General features: G+C 42.0%; 1 protein-coding gene across 1 annotated transcript in view; it reads left to right on the plus strand.

Annotated features, from left to right (window-relative positions):
- LOC140734027 (uncharacterized) overlaps positions 1-12833 on the plus strand; it is a 184067-nt gene that overhangs the window by 8889 nt on the left and 162345 nt on the right. The window contains exons 5-8 of the mRNA XM_073057607.1: positions 2443-2562; positions 4684-4878; positions 6847-6945; positions 8234-8359. Coding sequence (XP_072913708.1) covers positions 2443-2562; positions 4684-4878; positions 6847-6945; positions 8234-8359 — 540 coding nt within the window. The remainder of the gene's footprint in view (positions 1-2442; positions 2563-4683; positions 4879-6846; positions 6946-8233; positions 8360-12833) is intronic.

The raw sequence follows: 12833 nt of genomic DNA on the forward strand, positions 1-12833 counted from the left end.
CACGAAGAGTCGCCCGAAAAGAGTGTCTGTAATGAACAGTGGACGACACAGGCAGCTGGAACCCAGTGTTCATAGATTTCTGATGTCCCGATGTGCTGGCATTGTCAAAGCTGCAACGTGGTCAGCAGTCCCTAACATTTGTACCAGAGCGAGTCCGGTAAAAACACAGCCATGGTGTTGTCTGTTTTGCAGCCATGGGTGTTCTTATATTGGGGGCCTTGCTGACCAGGCTTATTGATGCAGGGAAAGGAGAAGGAATGAGGCACTGCTGCCTGGCTGAGTGTAGACTATCAGCCATTTTAGCGAGCACCCCATAGTCCGTTGTGGGAGCATTAGCAAGGGCTATGTGAACTTGATCAGGCATTTACTGCACGAAGAGTTCTGTAAAAGTAAAATAAGGATGGTGAGTTCCCAGGAGAGACAACACGTGGTCCATTAGCTCCGAAGGCTTGTCATCGTCAAGACCGGTTAAGGAGAACAACTGTTCAGCGCACTCAGACTCCAATAGTCCAAAATTCTGTAAAAGTTGGGTTTTCAGCATTGCTATTTATTATGGTCAGGTAGATGCTCAAGCAGACTCGATACTCTTGCAGCCGTGAAACTACTGAGTGATACTACCACACAATAGAATTTGGCGTCATCAGCGGAGATTTCCCACAGCGTGAACTGGGCCTCAATTTTACAAAGCAAGCGATAGCATTTTGCTCCCAAAGCTCATGCAGTTTCAAAGTGACTGCATTGACAGAAATGTTAAATAACTCTGGAATTGTCCCAGAGCATCGGGTCACCAATATAGGTTTACGTAATGTCATGAACCAGCAGCAATCGATATTAAATTGAGTCAGGTTCTATAAACAAACGACAAAGTTTATTAACCTCTGATCAAAAACATAGAAAAGTAAACAAATGACTAACTTAACCAGAAGTTAACAGTTATGCAACTATATCTAACAAACACTCAAACTTAGAAATAGTTGTTAACAAATTCTTATTCAAACACAGGCTTAAAGTGGTAAATTCAAAAGTCCAAGTGATTTATACAGTCATTAAGGAGAGACTTTATTGAAGCAGCAATTCTTTCAAAGAATTGACGAATCGGCCAATCACAGCCGAGAGATGCCTTGTCCAAAGAAACCACGAAGAAATAACTGACCTTTTGGCCGGAGGGTGGTCACTGCACAAACTTTCCAGACCTTGCAGGGGTTTAATTCAAACATGTATGCCACAATTTCCCGAACGAAGATTCAAAAGGTCGATCACTTCTAAAACACCGAACGTCGTTAACTTTACCCAATCCTTTGGGTTTGGGACAATGCTGGTAATATCTTCAGTCTCTGATACTAGACTGAAGGGAAAAACTAATGCGCAACAAACAAAATGTGGTGTCTTACCAAAACAGCCTACCGGGATCAACAGGGTTGCAACATAAAATACAAATGAGAACTGCATCACAGATCACGGGCTTGGTTTAAATACTGTTTGGAACATACCATCACATGACGTAACATCACCCCACTGTCATGAGACAATTACATCATCCCACTCACAAGACCATTACATCATCCCACTGTCCCGTGATCAAACTGTGGCCACGTAACAGTAAATAAAATGAAGTGAGGTGCTTAATGAAACCCATAACACATTTATTGAACTCCAAAACCTGAACACAATGGCATGCTAAAAAACTTTATGTAACAATGTCATCAAGTCAGACCAGCCTCTTAAAGTGAAACCCCAACTCAATGTCAGTGGTTGTGAATTATGTAGATTTCTCCCAATTATGTTACCCTACAATAGCAGTCCCTGTCTCTTAAAACCCTTTTTCATTGTCCAGTAAGCTACTTGCTTCCAGTCTAAGTCTAAGAGATGTCAGCTTCCTTTAAGTGCATCTCCAATTGGAAGCAACTGCATTGTAAATTGAAGTAAATGTAGATTCTTTAATCTCCCATTTGCTTACAGACTCCTGCGTTTGTCAAATAGGAATCAGTCCTGGTGGAGATGTTCTACATAACCAACAGGGCACGTGAAAGAGCTCCGAATTGATACTGTAGCTGGTGTGTGTGAGGGGGAGGAACACGTTCAGTGCTGTTTCCATGAGACTCGAGCTATTTGAAACAGTGGCTCACAGTGGTGGAACTGCAGTAAACTGGTTGTCCTTATGAAATTCTTGCAGGCTCTTTTAACATTGCTCACTTTGCATGATTGTCCAATTTTTATTTAGCTACATATTATTCCTCTGCACTTACAGTTTCGCTGAAGTAAATGGTAGATTGAAGGATAAGGGGTGATTGATGATGTCCGTTGAAGCCGAGTATATTAGATGGCACAGACCCATGTATTGATCAGTGTGTCTGTAATGGAGAAGGAATCCTCACTCTGACTCAAGAGAGAATGAACATCCCATGCATCCCTTTACTGATATCACTGTGTGGACCTTTACAGAGTGGACTTCCTGCCGAAGATTGGATTGTAACGTAACTGCAATGTGTGGCTCAGATAAATCAGGATATCCGGTGTGTATCTGCGTGCCAGGCTGGAGTGAATCAGAGACCGGATGTTATGGTAAGTCTGCACAGATCACAGATACCATCTTCTGACTGGAACGATGGATATGGATGCACAGCAGCAAGAAGTTGGAAATTGTACCATTGATATCAAGATTCTGCTTAGCTGACTATCTCAGCTGTGAACTCAGAAATTCATTTGAGTCCAAATCCTTCCTATGCTTTTAGTCATCATGTTGTACAGGGCAGAAAGAGGCACTTCAGCCCACCACAACTTACCTTCCACATACATGAAAAACAAATTACAGTTAAACAATTTACTATTGGATATGTTAGGAATACAAAGAACCCAGAGGTAAGCTCATACTGCCACACAAAGAATGTGCAGTGGCCAAGGTCAGGGTCAAAGTTTCTTCAGTGCCTGTTTAAGTAAATAGAAGCCACTTAGACATATCAGTCAGACTGTATTATACAGTACTTGTCAATTATACAGTCAATTCAATTTATTTATTTATCTATTTAAAGGGAAAAATTGAGGTTCTCTCACCAGCCACCCAACTTGCCCTGACTAATTTTGTACATATCTGCATTGTTAACTGTAACAGAAATGTACACTTTACATCACAGAATGGAAGACTTTGGTACTGTTAACATCACTTTGCTTCATTACCTCTTGACTTTATCATAAGCTGCCCCTGGACATCATCACACATGCCTTATATATTCCAGAAAAGTCACCTACACTTGCTGTTCCTTTGTTAACTAGTAATCTGTAGTGATACATTAATCATGATCTATATCATCGTACTTCCTCATTCACGTCAGAAACAGAAGTAGCAATAGGTCATTCAACCCCTTAACCTGGTCTAGAATTCATTTCGATTTCAGCCAATCTTTCGCTTCAGTGCCACATTCTGACGATAAAACTTATTCCTGTTGACGTCCTTTGAATATTTTTACCAATCCCTCAAAGGCTTTGTGTCCAATCATTTGCTACTCTCTGGCTGAAGATATTTGCTACTCAGAGGTGAAAATCTAGAGCAAAACACAAGTTTTTATTTCGATTTTTCTCCCCTCAGTCTCAAAGACATTCATCTCATGTGACCACCAATTACAATTATTACTTTTATTACTTTTATTATTAAATTCCAGGTCTCCAACATTCTAACAAGCTGAACTGATAGAAGTGTGATCGTTTCCAAGAAGATGTTAAACCGAACCTTCATCTGTGCTTTCAGATGGATGTTATCACCCATGAATCTATTTGAAGAACCACAGAGGGGATTTATCCAGTTCCCCTCAAGCAATTGGACATCAGTGGGAAGATTACACATTCCAACACTTTTCTGCATGTGGGTATAATTTGGTTGTTTGCTGAGGAGCCATGAATAGAGTTGAATGTTGTGCAGTGATCCCCACATCTGACCTTATGACAGTTGGAAGGTCTTTGAAGATGCAACTGAAAATAGTTGGCTTAGGACACTCTTAATGAACAGCAAAGTGTTAGAAAATGGGCCATAAGGAGCTCTGGACAGTGTCCTTCCCAACTATCTTCAGCTGCTTCTTCAATGACCTTCCAACTGTCATAAGGTCATTCAGAGGTAGACACAACTGCACAATATTCAATGCTGTTCATAACTTCTCAGCAAACAACCTGCATGCAGCAAGACCAACATTTAGGAATGGGTTCATATGTGGCTGGTAACATTTGCCCAAATAGTACAAAGCCAATCTCAACCAAGATAAGATCTAACTATATACTTCTCACATTCAATGTTGAGTCTCCCACAATAAATAACTTAGGGTTACCATTGACCGGTTATTTAATTAGACTTCTTAAACAGATCCTATAGTCCTGAGCCTTTCCACCAGCCTAGAAGCCATGGGTCTGGAGTGTGATAGAATTGGAGCAGTAATTAGCCTGAAAGGATTGGTTCTACTTTTTGCAATCAGGGCACAGGTGGGCAATTTTCCACATTCAGCTGCTGTTGTAACTTACCTCTTATCAAGATGGGTTTGTCTTGAGTCAGACTGGAACCTGTAACTATCTGGCAGGATGAGAGATGTTGCCATCAAGCAAAAGCTGACACCTGGTATCCTGGAAAATCTTTCTGGAGCTCAGTAAGGTCTCATACCAGAGAAACCAGCTACTCACCTGTTTACCTCTCTTCTTGCCCAGACATTAGGAACATGGTGCAGACTGTAACCGCCAATGTCACAGGACCCAACATCACACTGACGTGGGTGGTCAATCCGCTTCCAGGAATTGTGATCCTCAACTATCGAATCATCGCCAATTGCACAAACCAGATCGGTGGGGTCCAGCAGATTCAGAGCTCCCAGCCTGCAGACATGTCCACTTTAGTTTTAACAGGTAAGGTGTTCCAGATCCAGTCTGATCCTGTACCCATTGCTCAATGAGGACTTCCTTCCATAAATCTGCTACAGGAACCAAGCCTGGAAAATTTACAGAAATCACATTCAGTAATATGGCTTCTATTTCCCCTGTGAGTTTCCTTTACCAGACAGAAATTAACTTTTCTGGAATTTTTTCTGATGCAATGATCAGGCAATCAGTATTGACAGAGGGAGTGTTCAGCTGATGCACATGCCAAGTTAGATAGACTTTCCACACTACTGCCATCACGTAACAAGCTGTAGTGGAGTTTGAGGTTTTGCGTTGGTGGTGTGTGCTGTGGTGTTGAAGAATGGGAAGTGAGTGTGCTCCGGTGGTATAGACATGGAGTGGTGTAGTTGAAAGTTGTGGTGTGCTTTTGTAGGGTAGACATGGGTAATGCAAACAGAAGGGCTGTGAGGATCTAGAAGTTTGTGGAGTAAGTGGTTTAGAGTGTTAGTGAATAGATAGACTGTTGAGATGAGGGTGTGTAGAGGAAGCAGTGGTGGTGGAGGGAAGTGAGTTGTCCACTGTCATAGTAAGAGTATGTGGAGTGATGTGATGTGGTGAAGAGCTGGAGTGGGCTTCATGGGTGTTTGGTGCTGCAGGATAAAGTTCTATGGGAGGGTAAAGTAGAGCAGATGAGGGTGGTTGTTGTTATTAAGATGAGGGGGAGGGTGAATGTAGTGTGGAGATGTGTGCACGAGTGGGAGTAAAATGAATCCATGGATGGAAGCAGTGAAGGACTTGAATTTGGAGAAAGTCCATGGCCTGGTTTTGAGGTTGAGACAGAAACCTATTACAAACAAAAGAGGATAAAGCATGGAATCCCAGGCCCAAAGACTGAACTCTTACCTCAGCAACACCCACTGAGACATGCCTAGGGCATTTCAGGAGTCTCCCTCCTGTCAGGATACAGATCCAGAGATCTCTGCTTTGTGGAGTGTTAAGATGAACTCTTGAGTTTTAAAATGCCGGTGAGCTGCAACAGATCCTCCTCCCTGAGTTGGTTGACAAAATTTAACAGAGATCCTTGTTAAGGCTACCCAACTCCACAACTACTGTACGGTCATTCATATTACATCTATGTTATTGTCAAGTCTCCTCAGGTGCTGGGCTTTCAGAAATAATTTAATGGAGAAGAGGGACAGGTGGAGGTCTATGGAGGGAATAGCAGAGCTGAAATGTGAGAGTAATGTAGTTTAACACGAAGAAGGAGTCCAGAATTCCAGGGAGATTGTAGGGCTAAGAGAAGCCTCAGAGATGGGTGGGGGGGGGGGGGGGAGAGACCACTTAGGGATTTAAAAGCGAAGATGCAGTTTCAAAATGAAGGCATATACACATGAGATTAGACATGCACAGGAATGATGGATTAGGTTTGAAGTCAAATCCATTTGTAGCATTTTGATGAGTGTCATTTTAGAGAGTGTGTGATTGTGGGAGGGAGCTCAGTAGACCACTGATGGGATGAAGATTTTAAAAAAGCCTGCAGATGTTGGAATCTGTAGCAAAAACAAAACAGTGGGGGAACTCAATGAGTCAGGAATCGTCCGTGGAGAGGAATGGATCTTCATTTGCTCTGGAAGCAGTGAAGGGCTCAAGTCTGGATGAAGACTGGGACTGGTTCTCGGAATCAAACCTGTTGCAAATGAAGTAGATGAACGAGGGGCTACCAGTCCTAGTGACTGGATAGTTGACACAACGACACACTCTGAGAGTTGGAGGGTCCCAATGCGCAACACTGACCATTCATTTCTCTCCTAGGTGCTGCCTGGAATGCAGAGTTAATCCAGCAGCTTGTATTTTTGCTGATGGAGTGTTGAGTTTGTGATTCATTGCGATATACTCCCGTGATCTATTTGGTAATTTTTAAGAGAAGGTCAGAGGTTTTCATGGAAATTATTTTGCAATGTATTTTACAGCTTGCTTTGTTAACTTGAATCTCAGGTCTGGGCTCCCTGTCCACGTGTACAACTATCATCCAGATAAACACGTCCTCCGATGGCCTAGTGACCTCTCGACCTTTCACCTTCAACATCCACTCTGGTGAGCCTCATAGTTCTCTCTCATTTTGAGGTTCTCTGCACAAAGTATAGATTCAATTGGTGATTATTTTATTATTATCACATTTATTGTGATCCAGTGAAAATCTTTTGTTTGTAGTCAGATCTCTCCATACATAGTACAATGCCAGGGAAATAAAAAGACAATGCAGAATATAGTGTTACAGTTACAGAGAAATTGCACTAATGGTCGATAAATGAAATGTAAGGTCCATGATGGTGAGATCGAGAGTACATCGTTATTGTACAAGAGGTCCATTCAAGAGTCTTATAACAGTGGAATAAAAAATGTCCTTGAGTGTTGTGCTTTCAAGCTTCCATATCTTCTGTCCAGTGGGAGGGGTAGAAAAGAGAATGACTGGGGTGGGAGGGGCCCTGCTTTGGCAGAGCTGTTGTCATAACAAGCTGTGCTCTCTCAAATTCAAGCTGACATTTGTAGGCAACTAGCTCAAAAACAGAATTGAGCAAAGAAGATGGTAAAAAGAGAGTTGGTACAGTACATAATGAAGATTTCCCTAAGTTATTTTGTAAGATCCATATTGAAAAATTTACACATTATCCCAAAAACCTCCTTCAAGAGGCAACTTACATTTGGAAGAGGGATCCGTACAATTTAGGAAGTGACCAGCTCTCATTCTAACAGCCGGAAGAAGTGAGTTAGCTGAACTGCCAATCATTCTTACAGCAAGGAAACAGATTCTACAACCCACACTGACCATCAAACACTAATTTAACTGACCACTAACACGCAAGAGACTGTGGAAAATCAGAGCAAGAAACTGAAACCCAGCTGCTCATCATTGAAAATCATCATAGAGAGAGAGAGAGTGTGTCTGTCCTACTGTCTCACTGTACTCCGTTTCTCTCTATATCTTTCTGTCTCTCCATCTCTCTGTCTCACTGTTTCTCCTGTTCTTTCACTCTCTCTACCTCACTATCTCCCATTCTGTCTCTATGTTTCACTTTCCCCATAACGCTCTCTTTGATTGCACATATAAAAACAGGTGTGAAGCCAACAGACAGGAGCAAGGGGCTCACGGGAGGCATCTGAGACCAGTGAGCAATTCAGAGGGTATTTTTTCACCTTATCTGCCCGGTGGTGAACTAACCAGCCATTGAATGGAAGTTGATTTTGATTTAATCTCACCAACTTCCATCCAGGTTTAAGTAAGTTGAACATATAGAGTTTTAAAAACGTGACGCTTGAAATATTGTTATAGTGGAATATTAATTAAAAATTAAGTTGACTCCAACGTGCCTCTGCTTTTCAGATGTGGATGAATGTCTGCGGGACAATGGCGGCTGCTCCCAGCTCTGTGTGAACACGATGGGCAGTTACCACTGTGACTGTCACCCAGGGTACACCCTGAGACCCGGAAACAGATCAATGTGCACAGGTTTGACCTTTTACATTTTATCCTTAAGGAATTCACACCAAATATTTTCCATTTTTAAAAGCAAAACTTGAGATTCTACAATGACATGTATTTGTCTAGATATTAAAAGATTGGTGCTAGGCTAGGTTATTAAGCTCTATGAACCTGTTCCATCAAACAACGTGATCCCGTACCTCATTGCCATAAAGCGTCTGTCTACCCTATACCTCATGAAGCCTCCACCTCTTTCTTAAGTATAATCCCATCATCTGACAGAAAATCCCACCGTCTCACTGAAACAATTTCACTTCATCTCAGTCCTGAATCTTGTGCCCATTTCCTGATACTGTGACCCCTGGTTCTGGACGTGCCCACTACAGGAAACCTCCTCTCTGCTGTAGTCTGAAAGGAGTGTGTAAACTTTGATGAAGTGAGATTGCTACTGAAGAATCAGAAAATCTTCTTATTGGGACTTTTGTCAATTTCTACATTTGGACCTCGTTACATCTCTGAGCTGTTGGAATGATTCTACAGGACACACAGTGGACTAGTCACAGACAGAAATTATAACCATGTCCACACTCCTCTTCCACCTTCTATGCTTTTTGAGTTAGTGATTTAGATGCATATCATATTATTACTGAGTTAAGTATTGTATGTAATGAGTTTTTGCTACAACAAGTGTATGGGACATTGGAAAAAATGTTGAATTTCCCCATGGGGATGAATAAAGTATCTATCTATCTATCTATCTATCTATCTATCTATTTATCTACTCTTTTCAGATGTCAACGAGTGTGCGGATCCGGCGCTGAATCAGTGTGACAGCAATGCTCAGTGTCTGAACTCGATGGGTTCCTACCACTGTGAGTGCAAATCCTATTACAGAGGGAACGGGACACACTGTGAAGGTGAGTAACAGAACAGGAACCTCAGCCTCCTTGCCCATTTTATATCAGATGTCATTCATGACGATTGATTAGGTCTGCTTTTCTCCCTAATGTTAGATGGAAAGGCTGGTCTATTTAAATGCTGATGATCATTGTGTGAATAACTGTAAAGCAGTGGGTTATAGGAAAGGACAAAATGGAATTCATGGTTGTTCAGTGATTCATGTTGTCTTTCTTTGGTTTCAGGTTGCTTTTGCCCACCAGAAATTATCCCAGGAACTGTGGATCTCCAGGCTCTTTCAAAGAATCCCTGCCCCTGTGTATCTGGTTTCATTGTGTCCAATAATTTCCAAAGCTACTACCAGCATAGTGCAGACATGTACTGGTTCTTCAACCTGGTCCAGGTGTCTAACTCCACTCACCTGTACACAGGTAACACTCTTTTCAGAGATAAAACAACAATCATGACAGGTGCACCATCCAATAACCGAGAGCAGATGCTGGGTAGGGAAGGAAGAGCTAGCTGCAAAATCCATATTGGGACTGGGATTGAGTTTTAATCACATATTCCATTCTCAGCCATCTACTTCAGAACATTGCCTTTGGTCGTGTGATGTCAGTCATCACAATCAGTCACTATGTGGTTGCTGTAGTACACACAGTTGTTGAAGCTATGGAAACCGTTCTCACTTTCCCTAGTCTCACTTATTTGTGTGAGCAAACATAATAGTCTCTGAGAAAAGAAATCAAACCTTGATTATTCCTCACAGGAATGTCTATTGGATTTATCTTTAAATCCTTCAGGAAGGATTATTCAGGAAGTATATTGCAGATACAGCAATAACAGGATTGAGAGACCCACAGCAGGTTTATGAGAATTCGCATTGTACTCACTGGAGTTTAGAAGAATGAGGGAGATCTCACTGAAACCAATCCAATACTGAAATGCCTTGATAGAGTGGATGTGAAGAGTATGCTTCATATAATAGGGGAGTTGAACACCACAGATCACAGCCTCAGAATACAAGGACATACAAGAACAGAGATGAAGAGGAATTTCTTTACCTGGAGGGTGGTGAATCTGTGGAGTTCGTTGCCAAAGAAGGCTGTAGAGGCTAAGTCATTGGGTATATTTAAAGCAGAGGTTCTTGATTAGTAAGGGTATCAAAAGTAATCAGGAGAAGGAAGGAGAATGAGGTTTTGAAGGACAATAAATTGGCCATGATAGAATAGCACAGCAGACTTGATGGGCTAAATGGCCTAATTCTGCACCTATGTCTCATGCTCTTAATGCCTTATGGACAAACTGCTGGGGGAATTCAGCAGATCAGGGAGCATCTGTGGAGCAAAATGTAGAGTTGACATTTTAGGTCAAGCATGGATAGGTGTGGGTTCAGAAGGGGCAAGAGCTGGCAAGTAATAGGTGGATCATGTGACAAGGAGCTATTTGTCAGACATGGTCTAATGAGAGAGGGAATAGGCTGGCATAAGTGGTGTGTGCACTGTAGCATTGTTCATAATTTTTTGGTAGTTCCATCAACGACATAATGAATGTGATTGAAAGAGTGAATGTTGCTGCGACTTGAGAACTTGATTTATAGGAAGAGGTTAAATAGATTAGGATTTTATTCTCTGGAGTGGAGCAGAATGAGGGGAGATTCTGAGGTACACAAAGTTATGAGAGATATAGATAAGGTTTTGAGGGGTATAGGCAAGCAGACTTCACAGACTTTTTCCACTGAGGATAGTTGAGACCAGAACTAGAGGTCATAGGTTAAGTGTGAAAGGTGATATTATCATAAACTTGAGGAGGAACCTCTCTACTCGGAGGGTTTTTGAGTTTGGAACGAGCTGCTGGTGGATGTGGATTTGATTTCTACAGTTAAGAAGCCTGGGTGGGAGGGGTACGAAGGACTGTACTCCAAGTGCAGGTTGATAGAACCAAGCAAAACACAGTATAGATGGATCAATGGACCTGTCTCTGTGCTGTGATGCTCTATGATTCTATAAGGAGTTTTATATTACATTGCTAATAATGCTGCACAATTCAAGAAGTTGTCTCAGTTGTAACTTAGGAAACAAAACACTTCAAATGCACAAATTGCTGGTAGCAAGGGCTGTGATAGTGGCCAGTCTGATTGCTGGGAGGTAATTACAGCTGAAGTCTCTGGGAGATTTCCTCAGTTCTTAGTTGGAAAATATCTGAGAGAAAAGATAGGACTTGATTCAATATCCATCAGGGAAGAGAACCTGTCTTCCTTCCTTCCCCCACCAATTTATTGACAATTCAGCTCCTCATCAGGACTGCATGAAGTTCCAGCCCTGGAAATATTCTCAAGACTCTGAAAGATAACTTGACTCCACGGCATTTTCATTCAGTGGGTAGAATGCACAATATGAGAAAATCAACCAACTGTGGCAAGAAAGATGGGACAGGGAGGGAAAAGGGAAGCATTTATATAAAATACAAAAGAGTGTTGCAGGTACTAGGGTAGGTAGTGGATACAGAAGAGAGGAAACTGTGTGGACTAGGTTAAGACTGGGGCACTGTGCATTAAACAAAACATTGAAATTGATAGGGAAACACCAGACAGGATTGTGTGAGGAATGTCAGGAAGAGGAGTCAGTAGAACATGTAATTCTGAGTTGCAGGAAGTATGGGTTACAGAGAGAGATGATGAGAATTAATCTAAGGGAATTAGGGGTGCAGGAATTCACATTAAAAGGGTTGCTGGGCATGGGTGAGAGAAGACAGGTTAGGGTATTTTTAGCTTTCTTAAGGGGTACAGGGTTTTTTTTATAAGATATGATGGATAAACAGGAATAGGGTACTAGGATGGCCAAGGATGGGAGGATAAAGTGCAGGTTAGGGTATGTGTGTGTGTGTGTGTGTGTGATTGGGTGAAGGGATTTAGAATGTGAGTTTATTGCATACTCCAGAGCAGAAGGTTCGGAAACAATTAAGAGTTCGGCACGGACTAGGAGGGCCGGAATGGCCTGTTTCCGTGCTGTGATTGTTATATGGTTATATGGTTATAAGGTGGCGGTAATGCACCAATAAGCTGGGTGCCAACCGCCATAAAACAAGACAGAGAGAGAAAGAGACAGGTGCTCCCCTACGTCCAAATGCATACAATAGCACTGAACATGTCTGAAACTGTATGTGGACTGTTGAAAAACGGTGTTGCAACTAACTAGGGCAAATATTTTACCCTCAGGAATCCAATTCAGGGTGGACTTGTTGACTGTGACATCCCAGGAAGATCACATCTCCTTTGGCTGTGGACTGAATCCTGATGAAAACGTGCGGTTCACGTTGACTGAGGAAGACTTAGACATCGGCACATTTCGTATCTCCAACTGCACTAATGTGTGGGTCCATTTCCATTCTGGTCCACACACACCAAGCACAAAGTTCAACATTTATTATGAAATGGGTGAGTTCTGCCTCAGATTTCTCTCATTTCTTCTTATCACATTGTCATCAAAGCTTCACAATTGTGAATCACAGCTTCTCCAAGTTAAACAAAATCCTTCACTCTCAGTACTGCTCCAATAAATCTTTGCTGCAGTGCTTCGGAAAATGTGACCACCTTCAAATTTGA

The sequence above is a fragment of the Hemitrygon akajei genome, chromosome 10 (assembly GCF_048418815.1).
Source record: "Hemitrygon akajei chromosome 10, sHemAka1.3, whole genome shotgun sequence".
In the NCBI taxonomy this organism is placed as follows: domain Eukaryota; kingdom Metazoa; phylum Chordata; class Chondrichthyes; order Myliobatiformes; family Dasyatidae; genus Hemitrygon; species Hemitrygon akajei.